Source organism: Talpa europaea, assembly GCF_964194135.1.
Source record: "Talpa europaea genome assembly, chromosome: 13".
Taxonomy (NCBI): domain Eukaryota; kingdom Metazoa; phylum Chordata; class Mammalia; order Eulipotyphla; family Talpidae; genus Talpa; species Talpa europaea.
Window position 1 is genome coordinate 3,670,823 of NC_140080.1, and position 16,707 is coordinate 3,687,529.

Here is a 16,707-nt window from a genome sequence, read left to right on the forward strand (position 1 = left end):
AACTATGGCTTCTTGGTTATTTTCAGAGGCAATCACCAATCTGCAGGGACCCTGTCCCCCAGCGCCACCCAGCCTCCTGCAAAGTCACTGGTGTCCCCTCAGTGATTTTCACCATGTGCTTTTCCTTCAGTAATAGCGTTGCCACGCGCGTGTACATTATTTACATAAACGAGTTGCGTAATGGAAACACATCGGCTGTCCTAGGTCAGTCGCCCTTCCGTCCCCTTGCTTCTCTCTTCCTCCCTGCTGGGACCCCTATCCTGACGCCGGCCGTCCCGCTGAGCTCCGGGTCTGCCCCCCCCCCATGCCATCACGTGTTGAGCACACAGGCTCACGGTCTGCGGGCGGCCCCGCGGGCGGCGGTCAGATCTTCTGGCACACGTGGAGCCTGGCCTTGGAGGAGTAGGTGGCGTCCTTCCACACTTTACACGACAGGCCCTTGGCGCAGTCACAGCGCTGGAAGATCTCCAGCCCGTGCGAGCCCTTCTTGCGCTGCTTGGTGCAGACCTCGCCCTGGTGCAGCACGGGCTTGCAGATTTTGGTCCAGAAGTGACGCGCGCAGCAAAACCCGTCCACGCAGTCTGAGGAGCGGAGGCAGGGGTCTCCCTCGTGCCCTGCAGAGACCAAAAGACAGGACCCGACACTTAGCGACACAGGGCGCTGTAGTCAGCAGCCTCTGGATGCTCTGACGTGCACGGTCTTCCATGGTGCCCCCTCCTAGCGAAAGGCTTTAGAGTCACACCCATGGGCTCTCTCGAAAAGACAGAGCACCGTCTCTTTCCATACTGGCGTCTAAATGTCAAGTGTCGAGAATCGCAGGGACCAAGCTTTGTCTTCTGTTTACTTTGTCATGTCTGTGCGGAGACATTTCCTGCACTTTTTTTTTTTTTTTTTTAAACAAGGTGAGTGGAAAGTAAACAGAGAATTGCTTTCCAGTGAATGAGTCTGATACCCTCTGGGAGAGTGGAAGCAGTGCTGATTGGAAGGGAAGACTGTACCCCCAGGGCCTGCTAGGAAAGAGCAATCAGTGGGCTGCTGCGGGAGTGGGAACTCCCAGCGTGAGGACAGGGGTCCGAATGCAAGAGCTCACACAGGTGCAGCAAGCTCCAAGGTGGCGAGCAGGGCTGGAAAGCCACCCTGCCTCAGGCTGAGAGGCCCTTGTGGCACAGGACTCCCAATTCTAAGACCGCAGGCCCAACAGCCCCCCCAGGGGAAGCTGAAGGCCCCTGAGGCAAAGCTCTACCAGAAGCCAAGGTGCAGACCCGGTCGTGGGGCGAAAGGTGGTTCCTCCTGCCTCTGCCTTCTCGGGTCTCCCATCTCCAGCAAAGCCAGCTCAGGGAACATAGTCCAGGGAGAGACGCGAGACAGAGCAGAGCTGAGGGAAAGCAGCTAGTCCCAGGCCCAGCCAGGAGGGTGTCACAAAGACCTCGGGAAAGCATGAGCCTGGACAGTTCCTTCAGAAGGAAACTGTGAGGCAGCAGAGACTCGCGCCTCCTGACCAGGTTGCCGGGCAGCCTGTACAAGGGGCTGGTACACCCTCTGCAGCGGAGCTGAGGACAGGTAGTTGAGGCTGTTGGGGCCCCGGGAACAGCCCTGGAGAAACTGCATGAGCCGGCTGGCTGGTTCCAGCCAGAACCAAGCAGGCCCACCCTGGCTCGGTGCCACAGTGCCTGCCTACCCCACCAGACAGGGAGACCCACCTTTCTGCTGTCACCAGCTCTGCTTGCCAGTGACACCAGTTCTGCTTCATCATCTCAGAAAGTCACAAGTGATTTGCAGGAAAACAATCAGTTAGAAACTAGTGTTAGAAACGGGTTTCTGTGGCAGTAAAGGCAGATACTCATGTACTGCCAGATGTAGGGAGTTTGGTGGAACAGAAACGGGGCCTGTGGGTAGAGGGCGCAGGCCTTCAGGGAGTGTTGGCAAAGAACTGATTTGAGGTGTGTTTGGCAGGCCCCTCGCAGCCACCAGGACTCCAGGTGGAGGCTGCAGGATGCTTGCTCTCAGTACAAGGACAGGGCTGGTAATGGCTTTGTAGTCAAGGGAGACTGAAAATAGCCGTTGGAAAAAGAGGGCCAGTTTTGCTCCCCACTGGACGCTGAGAGCCTCTGGTATGGAGTTTGTGATGACGGTCCCAGCCTGGGGAGAAGTGTCCTCCCAGCTCTGGACGTGGGGCGTACCCCCTGCCTGGAGGAGCAGGGCTCCGCGGAGCACCTCCCTCAAACACGCAGGTGCTCCAGCCGTGCCAGGTTCTGCTCTGTGATTAGGCGTCTCAAACACTTAGAAACCAGAAAGGGGCACCAGCAACCCGACTTAAGCCCGCTAGGAACCTTTTCCTTTTTCTTTTTCTGGAGATTGGCTTATGAGTAGTATATTAATAGTTACATAATGAAAGAACGTTTCTGAAGCTGAGAAAAATCCTCAAATTAGGAAAAGTATCTGATCTGGTCGTTTAGTGAGGTAACACTCCTGAATCTGCAAGGATGAGAAAAGGTGCTAGAGCCGCGTGAGCAGGCACATGACAGCTGCCACTCCCCGCACACTTCAGAATCCCCCGCACAGAAGCGCCTGTCGAGGAGACTTCCTCTCAGCTCCATGTGAGACAGCAGAACTGCTCAGAAAACGGGTGGGTTATCCAAGCAGTGAGATTTCCATGTGCATTTTCTAACAATCTAAGATGTCTAAGGAGCCCTCAAAATTAAGACTTAATAAGCACAGTTAAAATGTTGGCATTGAAGTTGGACAAAGCAACTTGCCTTTTTTCCAGGACTTACAGAATTGTCTGTATTTTCTTTTACGTCTTTATAAAGCCAGGAAAAGCAAAGCCGTAACCCCAGGTGGGCCTACCTTTTATATGTGACATCTTCGTATGTGGTCTGCCTAGGTTCTGCCACCCCAAGTCGTGGTTCGAGTAGTGGCCGTGGTTTCGATCCCGGTGCCGAGTGCCGTCCAGAGCTGGGATGTGAGGCGTCAAGATGCTCTCAGTGACCGGGATGCAGATGCCTGCGGATGGCCAGGTAAGCAGTTAGTCTCAGCCAGCGGAGTGTGGCTTTCCTCCAGGTGCGCTCCTGATGTGAGGTATGAAGCCATTTATCTACCTGCCTACCAGTCAATCAATGGATCATGTCTCTCTGCAAATGACCTGTCTTGTCTACCTGTTTATCGGTGGCTCCCTATCAGTCACTCTCATCCGTCTACCTACCCATTCATTTACACATTTATTTCTGGGTTTATTGAGACCACTAGTTTGGCCGGGTGTCCTTGATTTTAAATCATGTCTCTGTGAAGACCAGTGACTGGGTAAAAGTAGGAAGAGAACCAGAATTCCTGTCACTAAGTCATAAATAGTTATAAAGTGTTAGAACCATGACACGGTACTATGGGAGCATTGCCAGCTAGTAGCAGTGCTTCAGAATCACCCGGCCAGGCGTCCACACTGTCAGCATCTCTACCATCCTCACCTCCTGCGCAAGCTGCTGCCACCAGGCCAGGCGTGGACGTCCAGAACTGGTAAGTGCGTGAGAGTTTGTGTATTTTATATCCTAAGCATATTCTGGTGACATTCTGCAATGATGTGACAGTGTTTGCCACACACTGTTGGTGAGTCTTCAGCTCATCGTTAATGCTGAGTAGTCTGTGATTTCACTGGGGTTGGGTGAGGCGCCTGGAGAGGCTGGGGTGGACCTCTGTGTCTCCCTCTGGGGGAGACCTCCCTCTGTCGCATCTGAGCATGATATGGGGGCTGGGGAGAAAGGGGGGTTGAGAGGACGCCTTGCCATAAGAGGCAAGGGCTAAGACTGGCCGGAGAGGGTCCTCTGGCTCCCTTGCTCGTATGTGAGTATGCACTGAAGCGGAATAGGCGCTCTGGTTTCCTCTGCACCACACTAGGACTTGGCAAATCCTGGGCCAGCACAAGCTGCCAGGTTCACACAGAGCTCAACACCCTGGAAAACCAAGATTTGGGACGTCGTCCAGGGCCTCTTACCCATGTCTAAACAACGCTCTACCCCTGCCAGTTAGGAATGGCACCCGCCGTTTTAGGAGTTTCACAGGGAGTCACTGTGGAAGGGGCCTCCGGGAAGGCAGCGCGCAGATGCTCACCATTGTTGCAGCGGGTGCCAGGGCAGCACATGCCGTCCCGGTGGCAGCGCTTCTTCTTCCTGCGACACGCCATGCAGGCCGAGGAGCCCTGGTGGGGGCTGTGGCAGTACCTGCCGACTTCGCACTCCTTGTCACTGCTGCACGGGTAGGCCTGCGGGCGGGCAGGACACCAAACAGGCAGTTAGCGCTGGGGCGTTTCTGGGGCCTTGTCTGAGCTACTGCAGCGGGTTGTGGCGCGAAGTCGTCTCCAGTGTCCTCTGCGGGCAGAGCCCACTGTGGGAGCTCTCAGCCCTGGCCCTGCATCCGGACACAGAGGTGGTGGTTGTTGGCGACACAGAAAAAGCTGAACATATTCATATTTGTTCATTGACGCAACTTGGTGTTGCTTAGCAGGGCCTGTGAGAGTGGGGCTGGGGACTCGGCCACCTGAGGGGTGGCCCCGGCTCTGCCCACCTAGCCGTGCCGGTTCCGCCCGCTGAGCCCAGCGAGGAAAAGGTTAAATCCAACAGAGAAAGGCTAAGCTGAGGGAACAGCATCTCCTGCCCAGGGATGGATGCGTATTTTAAGAGTGACTCCTCAGTCGCTGCCTGTGAGGAGCAACGAGGGAACCGCTGCCAGCCAGTCCAGGCAGTGCGCTCTGGCACAAACGCGAGGGGCAGGGTCCTCCCGACCCGATGAGGAGCCGGAGCGTCCAGTCGCTCCCCTCTGGCGATGGGCCTGGCTCCCAGGAGGCGCCCAGGCAGCACCTCACACGCAAACAGTCCACAGACCACGGCACATGGAGGACCTGTGTCCTCACTGCCCTGTGAGACCCGAGGCGGGTTAGCCGTGTTCCATGTCTCCCCCGAGTGCCCACGTCTGCTCTCCAGTGACGTGATCCTGGCCTCTCGGAAGTGCCCAGAGCACTGGAGGCTCCCTGTGGCAGACGTGGGAGGTGAGAGGCAGAAAGTGCCCGCCCTCCTCCCGCAGGCAGCACACAGCAAGCCGCACTCACCTCCGCGTGCCCGGGAGGGAAGGCTACTGGGGCCTCGGCTTTTTGTAGCTCTTTGCCCCTGATTTCTCAGAGAAGGAATGGTTGCCTCTTTATAATGAAAAAGTAACAAGTACAAAAACTCAAAAGAAGCCAGGCCGTTGCTGTTAGGCCAGTGCAAATGATTGGAATAGAGAAGTAGGGCATAGAGTTGCCGAGACCGCACGTACCAGCGTGGTTTGATTGCTTAGGTCGGAGGCCTGACGCCGCGTGCCTCCTCCTGACCCGGCTCCTTCTCACTCTCGCCTCGTCACTGCCTCTTCTCCCGAGTGCCTCTCCTGCACGTGTGCGTACATTCAGCTGCACGCACTTTGCCCTGAGAGTGAGCACCTTCTTAGGGGGAATACCTAGAGTCGATGCGCGTGGCGTCAGCGCTATCACGTGCTGCTTACTCTCGAAGGAAATCGAACTGGCACTGTCTTTACACTGAGACTTGCTCCTAAAGAACTGCACAGCAGAGCTGTCTGGTGCCTTTATTATCACTGGAGCCAGATGCAGCTGTAAAATAACCCTGGGCATTCTTGTCCCACCCTGGAACTGCACTGGTCGGCTTAAGAAGGATCACAATGAGGTTGAAAGCAGAGTTTTAGGCCATTTTTCAAGGACCCAAGACTGATGAAAACAAAACAAATGTCACTTCCCTCCTTGCCACATTCTTCCCCCGAAGCACTTACTCCCTTCATATTTAAAGCTATTAATTTTAATTGAAACACAATTCACATGGTTCTGATTCATTTACATCTATTTCATCAAATAGTTTCGCAAGAAACATTTGATGTCTTAAAAGTTTTTTTCCTTCCTCAAAAATAGGACATGTTCTGTCAACGGAAATAAACACGTGCCCCGGAAACATCGTGTGCAATTTACAACGCAAATAACAAATCTTCAAGGGATTCTGAATATACAGTAAGACTTGATTCTATCCCTAAAAAACAAAAAAAGAATGCCAAAACAGTCTATGCAGGAAAGCAAGCTGTTTGCTAAAAGTAACGATTCGTGTAGGCAGAAGACTGAGGCAGACATGGCAGCATCTTCCCTTTTTAGTTGATGGGCCGTCGAGAATATTTCAATGGGTAATACATGTATCATGGGGATACCTGACACAGAGATTATATTACAAAAAGTGAGGTCCTCTGTTGGAATGCGGTCGCCACCGAATTCTCATTTTTGGCGAAGGAAACTCCCTTTGTATAAGAGGAAATACAGGAAGAGTACCTGTAGTTTCATTATGCTCCAAGTTATCTTTTCATTAGTTTGAAATAGAAATGACACAGGAAGAGAAAGTGTGCAGTGAACATTTTTAATGGGAGGCTATTGTTAATGTGCCCTGTACCTGGAGTAGAATTCCAGGGCATAGACATTAAGAGGAATTCTTGGGCAACTGAACAAGTAAGTTTTAATAGTTGAAATGCAAGATTATACTACACAGTTTCTAGTGTACTTACAAAACTTCTGGTTCCAATAAATAGCATGTATACATGAATGAAATCAAGAAAGGATGAGATAATAACTGAATCAGGTTTCAGGGATCGCAAATGGTATTTGGGTGTATGTCTTGCCTTCCGAATTCAGCGTCCCCAGAACAGATTTACTCACCCACTGTTTTTTCTTGCATAGCTGTAAGTGACAAAATGCAGCATGTGAAGAAACAATGGATGTGACCATGAATAGCAAGAAGCCTAAGGCGTAGCTATTCAGTGAAAAGTTTAAAGTATTTACAACTCCAGGTTGACAGATCTGTTGCTTTGCTACTGGAGCTTTTCCTACCTTAACCCCTTCAGTGTCTGGAAATTGGATCTGGGTGGGGGAGACAGACAGACATATATGAGTAAGGTAGTTATGGAGGCTCTTGAAGAAGCTATTCAGACCACGGTGGGGGAAGGCAGGGAGAATTATATACTTATTTAAATGCTATTGGAAGCTTTCCCAGCCTCAAAGGCTGTCCCAGGCAAACTTGATGTTTTGTGACAAACAAAGGATATTGAATTTGAGTACCTTAGTCTCTCTTTCCATTTAGCACAAACAATAATATCCTTCCCTGGTATTTATTTACAAGTGAATCATAAAAGGTTTTCTTCTACCTGCTATGGAAGTTACTGGCCTTGAAATGTGGTGGCTCTTCCTTTACTTGACTTGAGGTGGGCCGCCTACGGTGGGGGGAATCTGTGCAGGCTAGAGAGGAGAGAGGATCCAGAGGGACCTCGGAGGCCTGCCCTGTACAAACATGTCCCAAAGCAGAGTCTAGAAGTGCGGCTGCGAAGGGCCAGGAATGTCCCTCTTCACATAGCATCATTCATGACTTGGGCTCAGCGAGACACCTAATAATAGCAGAGGCTGGGTCATAAATTAAGAATGTATGAGCACTGTCTGTGATCAGCCAAAAAACAAAGTTGTTTTGCCCAGCCCCCTTTCAAGGTTTCCATAAATAGCAGTGCTGGTTGTCATGACAACCAGGGCATGCACTTAAAAGGGAGTGAACAGATTGGACACAGCTTGAAAGTAAAGCCTATCAGAAATGAGCATTTCTTTGCAGTAGGAAGGCTTTTTTAAGCCCATTTCCTCTGTGCTAATTTGGAACCAGTATTCAGAGTCTTAGCAATGAAGTAAGGAGAGCCTAGGTAGTTTCTGCAGAAGAGCCCTGTGAGTGCTGCCACGGAGATCTTGGGGTGTCGGAGCCCAGCCCCACTCTCAGAAGACACCGGTAGGATGCGGAGCAGCATTTGATAGCGACGCTTAACGGACACGCAGAGAAGGCATCTGAGGAGTGACCTGTGGGCTTGGTTCAGAGATGAGAAAAAGAAACTTGGCCACTTCTCTTTCTAGAAGCCTCCAAATTCCAAGAGCTGGTTGGGAAGACAGGACACTGACAGCACGGGAAGCCACACTTCCTCATTCGGCTCTGTGACAACCAGTGTATGTCCACTCAGACGCCGCGGGAGCGGCCTTACAGGCGAGGCCACGGGGCAGAAAACGACGCGTAATCCTAACCCGCACAATGAAACGCTACTGCATCCGAGCTCAGCTAACTGCAGGGAGAACAGGCCTATTAATTTGAGGCTGACTTGGGGTTGCTTCATTCTCTTCCCCCTATTACTGCCCATCCCCTAGAACATGCAACACAGCCAGTAAAGCACCCCCCCGCACCTCCCCCCCCCCCCCCACACGAGTCCTGAGCCAGTAAGAAGGTCCTGGCTATCTCTGCTGTGCCAAACTAGGAACAGGCCTTTACCCACAACCGAAACTTAAGTTTATCTCCCAAGGTTTCAAACTAATGCCGTTATTTCTGTTAAATGATGGGGAGGCTGGACAGAGACGAGAAAACGTCACAAACTCTTGCTGTGGGACGACCACCCGTCTGGGTCCTTGCGAGACCTAGTTTGGCTGCTCTTCTAATGGGAACAACACTTTGTCCCCTCGGGCATTGTTGTTACCATCTCACAGGTTGTCTGGAGCCAGAAAGGCCTCACCGGCAGAAGGGGAGCAGGGGTCAGCCCACGGTGGAAACACAGGGGAGGGGGCTCAGCGCGGTGGAAGGGCGGCAGTTACATTAGAGAAACCAGATTAGGTGGCTGCCCCGAAAAGGTTGTTTCCTGCATGTTGACGTTCCACAGGCAGGGCCTGGGTGTCCCCGAGTGGGCAGGGGAGGCGGCCCTCGGGTCCAGCCTCGAAAGCGCTCTGCACCACAGGCCGGTGCTGCCTCCCTCCTGTGTCCACAGCGACCTGGGGGGGGATGCAGGGCGAGATGCGTCTCAGAGGATCCCAGTGCGCGAGGTCAGGATGACTGAGCTGTATCGGGGTGAGGGGAGAGCTTGGCTGTTTGACGAGATTCTGGACGTGGGCCACGGGGCCATCAAGGCCACTGCTGGGGATCCACTCACTCCTCAGCCACCATTTAGTTAGCATTTCCTTATGGAACAACTGCGACCCTAGCTCAGGGAGCTACACGTGTGTTGCCGGCTACCCCAAAAGTAATTTGAGAAACATACATCCTCTCACACACTTGACAGGTAATATTTCCCAGCCTAAGTTTGCCTGACTGAGGTAATATATAATGGTAAGCATTTTATAAGATGAAGCTCATGGTAATTTGACATGACTCCATCAAACAAACTTCGCCTACTTAATGATCAGTTCTTGACTTTTTGGTGGTAGTCATTCTAAACAGCAGTGCATTTACGGATACTTATTTTTCTTGAAAAAAAAGACAATCTTAAAAAGACCTCCAGCTAAATTTTAAAATATGTATCATCATCACTATTTTGGATGTTCTGTATGCAGCCGAGGCCAAGTGTCACTTTTAAAGAATTGATGATAAGAACAGAGAGTGCCTTTGTGTATTTGGGATGCCCTCAGCAGCCATTAAGCATCTCTGTTATAACGAATATTCAAATTCTACTATAGTTTGTCATCCAAAAAAGGTTTCTGTATGTCTGGATACAGCAATATATCAAAATATGGAATTCATAAGTTTTGCATCTCCTCCCCTCCCCCACCCCATAAAATGGGATAAACACAGGCCTATTCCCAGACAACTTGAAAAAACACCAAGGGAACTAAGAATCTGGAGATTGATTCCCTCGAAACAGTTTTGCCGTGCGCCACACAAATATCTTTGAGTACTTTCATCATTTCATCATTTTTTATGGCTGAGTAGTAGGAGTTCATTGTGTGTGTGTGCACCAGCACCTCTCTGAGCACGCCTCTGTGGCCGTGCACTGGGGCCCTTTCCGCATCGTGGCTAGTGTGAACATTGCTGCAGTGCACATGGGGGTGCCTGTGTCTTTTCCAATCCGTGTTCTCCTACTCTCGGGGTAAATGCCCAGACGCAGGATTACTGAGTGGCGGCGGCTTTAAGCTTGTTGTGGAAGTTCGATGTTGTCTTCCCCGCAGGCTGCGCCAGCTTACATTCCCGCCCTTCCTCACATGCTCACCACCATTTCTCAGTCCTTGACGTTTTGGTAGTCGTCATTCTAGCCTGTGTGAGGTGAAATCCTGGTGTGCTGGGTCGCTGCCCCGACCTAAGTGCTAGAGAGCAGCTTCTCTGTCTGCTGGCATCTGCGTATCGCTTTTTGGTGACATGTCTATTGAGATCCTTTTCCCACTTGTCAGTGGAGTTGTGTACTTTGTTGTTGTCGTTGAGCCGTACAAGTCGTGTATGCATTTTGGAATTTCACACCATCTGTTGGCAAGTATCTTCTCCCCTTGTGTAGATCGCCTTTTGGTTTGAACAGTGGTCTCTTTGGCTGTACACAGCTTTTTTAGATTGATGTCTTATTTGTGGAACAGAGAAAAGAGGAAAATTAAGTTTTCCTGTGACCTTATTTGCACTAAATTCACTTTTAATCTATTAAAATGATAGCATTTCCAAAATAGCTAGTATTCTAAGACTCAGTGAAACTTCTTACTCCTTGCTAATGAATCCCTTCTGCTTCTCACGTGTGGAAGACACACTCCGGGTTCCTAAGGCCAGGGCTTCCTCAAGAGCGTCATGTAGTGTGACTGCAGTTTCCTGATGAAAACTTGCCTTTTCATTTCACAGATGTGACCTTCTTAGCAGATTCAGACCGTCAAGGCAAGATTCAAATCACATGTGTGTGTATATATATATATACACAATTCATTGTTTCAACAGTTACTTAATTGAGCTAATGTTTATTGCCTTGACTGACTTGCCAACTTCATGCTTCTCTAATCGCATTTAATTCTCTTTCATTTCCACGAGGACTTAGGCTAGCCCGACAGGATTTGGAAACCAAAAAAATTAAAGAGGTTGTTGTTGGAGGAAGGAGGAAAACACAGCAAAGTAAAATTTCAATATTTAATCTCTAAGATATATCGTCAGCCTTGTGTAAATACTGCTTGAAAATAGAAAGTTTTACCATTGGAACTTAGAGCTTTAAGCAAGAGGGCCGGCCACATTTCATCCCTCAGGAGCTCCGGGAGGAGAAACAATAATTTGGGGAGAAGCAGGGCCCCAGATGACTGCTGGGCAGCTTAGAGCAAAAGGTCAGCTCTTTAGCAATTCAAAGACTGAATGGACTAACATCTTGATGAAAAAGGAGCACAGGGAGGCGTTCACAGGCCTAGCGCAGAATTCTCCTTGGCCGTTCAGCTGCTGCTTCTGCCAAGGAGAAGATGAGCAGTAGGCCTGGGAAGGGTCCTGAGCCAGAGTCACTGATGCTGAGCTACTCCCGAGAGGACTGACCCCCGAGCTGCAGCAAAGCGACCTTTGCTAGGAGAAAGGAGTGGAAGCTAATCTCATTAACCCATCTCTCCTGCTTCCCTGCCGACCCTCCTCGGGCTCTCTCTGTCTGTGTGGCCTGTAACGTTGATGAGGACCTGTGCTCCCTGCCTGTGTTTGATTTGTGTTGATCTGAGACTTTGTGGCTAAGGCAGATCTCACACAGGCCACGCCAGGAGCACTCCACGGACTGCCCGTGGGCTCCTGGGGTTCCCATGATCCCACGCACGACGAGGAGAGGGTTGAACCACAGTGCGGCATGCTCTTTCATATCATGGTCAGGTTAAAAGCATCTGGAATTGTGGCCTGACTTCCTGACAGATAACATTAAAATCACCGAGGCTACTCTTTTATTGCAGATACTTAATAGACAGCGGGACTCAACGGTCCCAGCTTGGAGAGGATTTTAATTTTTAGTGTTTGATAACAGGAAGACTAGGGCTCCGTGTTGCTTATTAAAGGAAACTACTTCTCCCCAAAATAATCAATACTAGTCTTAGTTTCCGGCCTCCTACCCCCGCAAACCTGTATGGAGGGAGGCAAGGGCTGGGCAGGACCAGGCGGCCCGTCCCTTGCTGGCTTGCCAGCTTCTCTCAAGGTTCTAGGTAAGTGCTGTGGAGAGGACTGGAAAGGCAGGCCATGAAGAGGCAAGTGACAGATTTTTTGGTTTGTGTGACCACGGCGTTCAAATCTCAGACTCAGAAATGTGGCACATCTCGTGATGACACACTCAATGTGTTAGTAATCCCGGGAAAACACGCTGAGGCCTCGTCCCCGCACCACCCACGTCCCCGGCCATCTGCGCCGCGGCAGTGACCACGCTTGCTCCGTAGTGCAGGGGAGGTCAGATGACTTGTGACTAGATGGGAAAAAAGCAATGTAGTCGCATCTTCTCTTCGCGCTGAAGTCACTTCCCCTCCAGCCCATCGCTTCTTCGAGTCTGTGCAAAGAGTATGCGCCTCTGTGTTCCTGCGGCTGCTTTTCTGGGCCCCCATTCATGACTCAGGCTCCCCAGATGTACTGGCATCACCCTCTTTTTAACACCTCTGTGTCTGGTCTCACACTCTGGCAGACTTTGCAGCAAATATGGGGCTTTGAAATGTGAGCTGGGGGTGGGGGGTGGGGGTGGGAAAGACAGGCAGAGCTCAGCCTGGAAGCCCCAGGGGCTGGGCAGATGCGTGCAGTCTGAATGCCGTGTGTGCCTTCATAGGAAGTCTAGGTAAAAAACTTCCAGAGACAGCCTGGCTTGCCACGTGGGTGATACAAGGCCGTGCATGTCTGCTGGTCAGTCTGTCACCCTATACATTAAAGAAGAAAATGGTTTTCTCTCCCACCCAGCAGCAGTGCTCCTCTGGAACTGGGGCTGGAATGCTATTGGAAGTGTTTGTTTTTGTTTGTTTTAACCAGAAAAGGCAGACGTGTTACAGAAACATTGCATTTTTAGGCTGGCTCCTATCAGCCCCTCTGCGGGCACCCCCAGTTCTGGGGTTGGCCACTCTCCCTCCCCACTGTGCATCTGTAAACATTTTTCCTCCACCAAGAACACATTTGCTCCATTCACTTCATCTCTGGACTTACTCCAGTTCCTCATTCAGAGATTGCATCAGGTGAGTTCACTGCTAGGGAAGCCTGTGGACTGGCTGGATGGGTCACTAACCTGCACTGCTCACACCTGATGCTTCTCTGTCCTCGGCGCAGCTCCGTCCATCTGCTCAAGGTCTCTGTATGCCTCTTGGATTAGGGGATTCGTCTTCCATGCCCACATCTCCAGCACTCACATAATGCCTGGAGACGTTAGCGTGTCCCATTTTGTGCAATAAACATACGATTTTTGTTGCAACGGTGCTTGGAAATGTGCGCCACTGAACTGATAAAAATGGCCACGTAATTACCCATCCAAAAAAGATAAAAGAATGGACTGAGAAAGTCAGCAGGTGAATGTAGAGACGTTGTGAAATGATTTTTTTTTTAATCAGTTAATGCCACACAATTTCTGCCGTCCAGGTTAGCAGCTCCATTTCAGCAGAAAGACACGGGCTGCCGAGTAACTCTCCAGCCAGCCACTTGGCTGCAAGTGTTTGATGTTCAGCCTCGATTCCCATGTTCACAGTTACTGCCAGCTCCTTTCTGTGACCGGCCCATAGTGGGTGACCTTTTCCATGTGTCTGTGATCTAACAGATGCCTCTGTGATGTCTAGCAGCATGGAGGCCCCCACACAGGGACCAAGTGTCCTCCTGCCTGCCTGTGGGGGCCCCGACCCTGGGGGTCGTGCAGCACTGCACGCAAAATACTCCCTGACTCTTCCTTTCTGCTCCCTCTCAGTACTTTCCTGATTGGTGGGTATGTCCCGTAGTGCCCTGGTTAACCTCCACCACTGTGAGATCCCGTTGCAAAGAAATGGCACAGTGAGGAATTCGAGGGGGCTTCCTTTAGCTGTCTCGGAGGTGTGAGGACGGAACAGGAAGGGGCTCTTTCTTGATCAGCTGCTGCCCAGCAGTGGGTCGGTACTTCATGGCTGCACGAGACAACCGCAGCGCTTCCCCCAAGGGCACCCCCCTTCTCCCCACCGTGGTCGCACCCTCCAGGACCAGCAGTTGTTTGATGTCTACCTTGTGGATTAGCATAGCAAAGTGAGTTCATCGCATGCTTTCAATTGCTTAAAGCTCATTTTCGGCATCACCAACAAATGTGGCCAGGCTGTCTGGGTTTTGATTCAAACTCATTTTAAATTGTGGTGACCACCCTGTCCACATCCGTGCAAGACCGCTCGTTAGACACATGCATGTGTGTTCAACTGGGGGGGGGAACCTTACAGTTGAAAAAATTACAGCAATTTACAAAAAGATATCTGGCACTTACGAAAAGATGATTTAAGCCTGTTTTGGGGCAAAGAGGCAAGAAGTAAGAACACTGGCTCCAGCTCACATTTCCTAAGCTACGTGTTGGCGTCATGGTTTTAGTCCAGACGGGGATGTCACCATGTGCCCGAAAAGGCTGTGCCCCTCGGCCCCCTGCACGGTGGGGCCGCACAGCCGGGAAGGCAGGCGGATGCCCTGTGCAGGAGGCGGGGAGGCCCAGCCACACCCAGGCACGGCAGGTGACGCCCAACAGTGCGCTGGTGGCTTCTCCTGATTTGAAATGAGATCACCGGAACTTTAGTGGTTTCCACAGACACTGGCTGAGAGATGGGTGTGAGGAAGCCGGCACTGAACAGGCTCCTTGCTGAGGACAGAGCAGAAGCAGCGGGCTGTGTCGAGGGCCGCTTTCCAGCTCTCCTCAAGCCCAGCCCCCTAGCAGATGCTGGCCTGGGTTTGCCTGGGATTCTAAACAGGATGGTTAGAAAAGCCGAGACTGAGGCCTTGAAAGAGCATCGCTCACCCCACGGTAATGAGAACTGCGGCAGTACTTTCATAAACGCCATGCTGAAAACTGTTTACAACTTGCAAATGATGGTTCCAAGAAACACTGGAAAGCTTTTCTTATAGAAAGTCATTAATAAATGACAGAAAGCTTGCAAAAAAAAAAAAAAAAGGAGTCCAAGTCCTGCTCGCTGGAAACCGTCCAGAAAGAAATCACAAATCTTTATAACACAGTTTCACAGAATGAAACAGTTACAAGAGTAATCAACCGGGAACTGAATCTGTAATAATTAGTATTGATATTTTTCTGCCACTGCTCATGGAACTTTCAGTCTTTAGTCTCTTAAGTAGTGACAAGTTAACGGTCTCCCAACTGCCACGTATGTGTGGAGAGCCTGGGGGAGTGTGAGGTCCACTCAGCCTGCACAGGATCTCCCCGCTGATGCATGAGCATGTTTGGGTATTCAGAGATGGGGCGTGATCCACACCCACGTCTGTCTGGCGGGCTCGCTGCTGAGTGCTCAACCCACATCCAGTCAGAGGCAGAAATGTGTTTCCAGTGATACAGTGGGATGGTTTTCATTGAGGACAGACTTTGCTGAAAATAATATAAAAATTGTCTGGGAATTTGGGTGCATAACCTGGGTGTGGTGAGCACGAGCTTTTCACGTTTCTCTGTACAGTTGGGGTACTCTCCACATAACCTCAGCATGGCCCTGGATGCCTGCGATCACCATCTCACCAGCCAAGAGCCCTCCTGCTGGCTGACGCCCGCCCGCACACTGCGCGCCTCCTCTGCAGACCCTGAAAGTAACAGGCTCCTGGAAATGCACGTATTTCGCAGCTGTGCCTCTGAGGACACAGCCTCCTGCGTGGCACTTCGCTCCTGCGTCACTTTCGCAGGCAATGTAGAGCAACCCCAGCTTTTACTATCAATGACACATTTTAGCGGCGATCGGTTTCCTCGATAAATTCCAGTACCGTAAGCGTTCAAGAATTCTGCTTACTGGGCTTTGAATGCGATGAGGGAGCGCTGTGCAGTCTGCTTTTCGTAGCACTGCGGTGATTTTTTTGGAGATTACTTTCTCTTAAACAACCGAAACATTGTGGATGAAACAATGCGAGCCTAGGATTTACGGAGAAATGTTCTGTGGAGAGTGGGCCTGAGTGAGGTGGGACAAGGCTAGTTAAAAACTGTTGCAGGTCTGGGGAGGGCGGTGATTCCAAGAAACAAGAGATGGCTCCAGGACGCGTGAGAGTGCCCGCCCGTCCACCTTGTGTGTGTGTGAGATGTCCATTCAAACAAAACACTTCGGGATTTCTGCAATATAATCAGGATTCTGAAGCGGCAACCCCAGCTAGAACGTGAAGTCATCTGCTTCCACATCCAGCCTGCGGACAAAGCAGAATCTGAGTCCTTCACCGCCGACCCCATGGTCAAGCACTGGGTACAGTCAGAAGCGCAGGAGGGTGAGAGAATTCGCCAGAGCGGGGAACAGAACAGGCAGACTCGACGAAATACACTGCTGAGGGGAGCATCGGGCAGCAGGGGAGGTCTGCGCGCCATGTGGGACCCTCGCCGGCGGCTGGGGATCGAACCGGTGCTGCAGAGGATGCGGGCAGCTTTGCAGCCCAGCGCTCAACCGCTGCGCCACCAGGGGATGCCCGGGATTGTATCTCTTGATTCCAAGCCCATTCCCTCCACCCCAAATGGCCATTTGTCTTGTGAAATGTCTGTCTCGCTAGAATGACCGCTCTCTCCCAGCGGGGGAAGGCAGCTAAGGCTAGCCACCCTGAGTGGCCTCCGCAGGAGCCCCGTCGTGTGGCCCTGGCGGCTGGCAAGAAGCTCACACACCTTCCTCCCTGCTGTGGGAGGCGAGCTGCGCATGCATGTCACTGGCACCTTGTTCCACAACTGGCTCCAGCCAGTAGGAACTCTGGGGCCAGCTGCACATGTGCCCCTGTGGCCCAAGAC

General features: G+C 51.3%; 1 protein-coding gene across 1 annotated transcript in view; it reads right to left on the reverse strand.

The window, feature by feature from the left end:
* Positions 1-363: 363 nt before the first annotated feature.
* Positions 364-16,707, reverse strand: part of DKK2 (dickkopf WNT signaling pathway inhibitor 2) — a gene marked incomplete at both ends in the record, with an annotated part of 85,454 nt that continues 69,110 nt past the window's right edge. The window contains 3 exons of the mRNA XM_084252175.1: positions 364-614; positions 2,848-3,003; positions 4,102-4,252. Coding sequence (XP_084108301.1) covers positions 364-614; positions 2,848-3,003; positions 4,102-4,252 — 558 coding nt within the window. The remainder of the gene's footprint in view (positions 615-2,847; positions 3,004-4,101; positions 4,253-16,707) is intronic.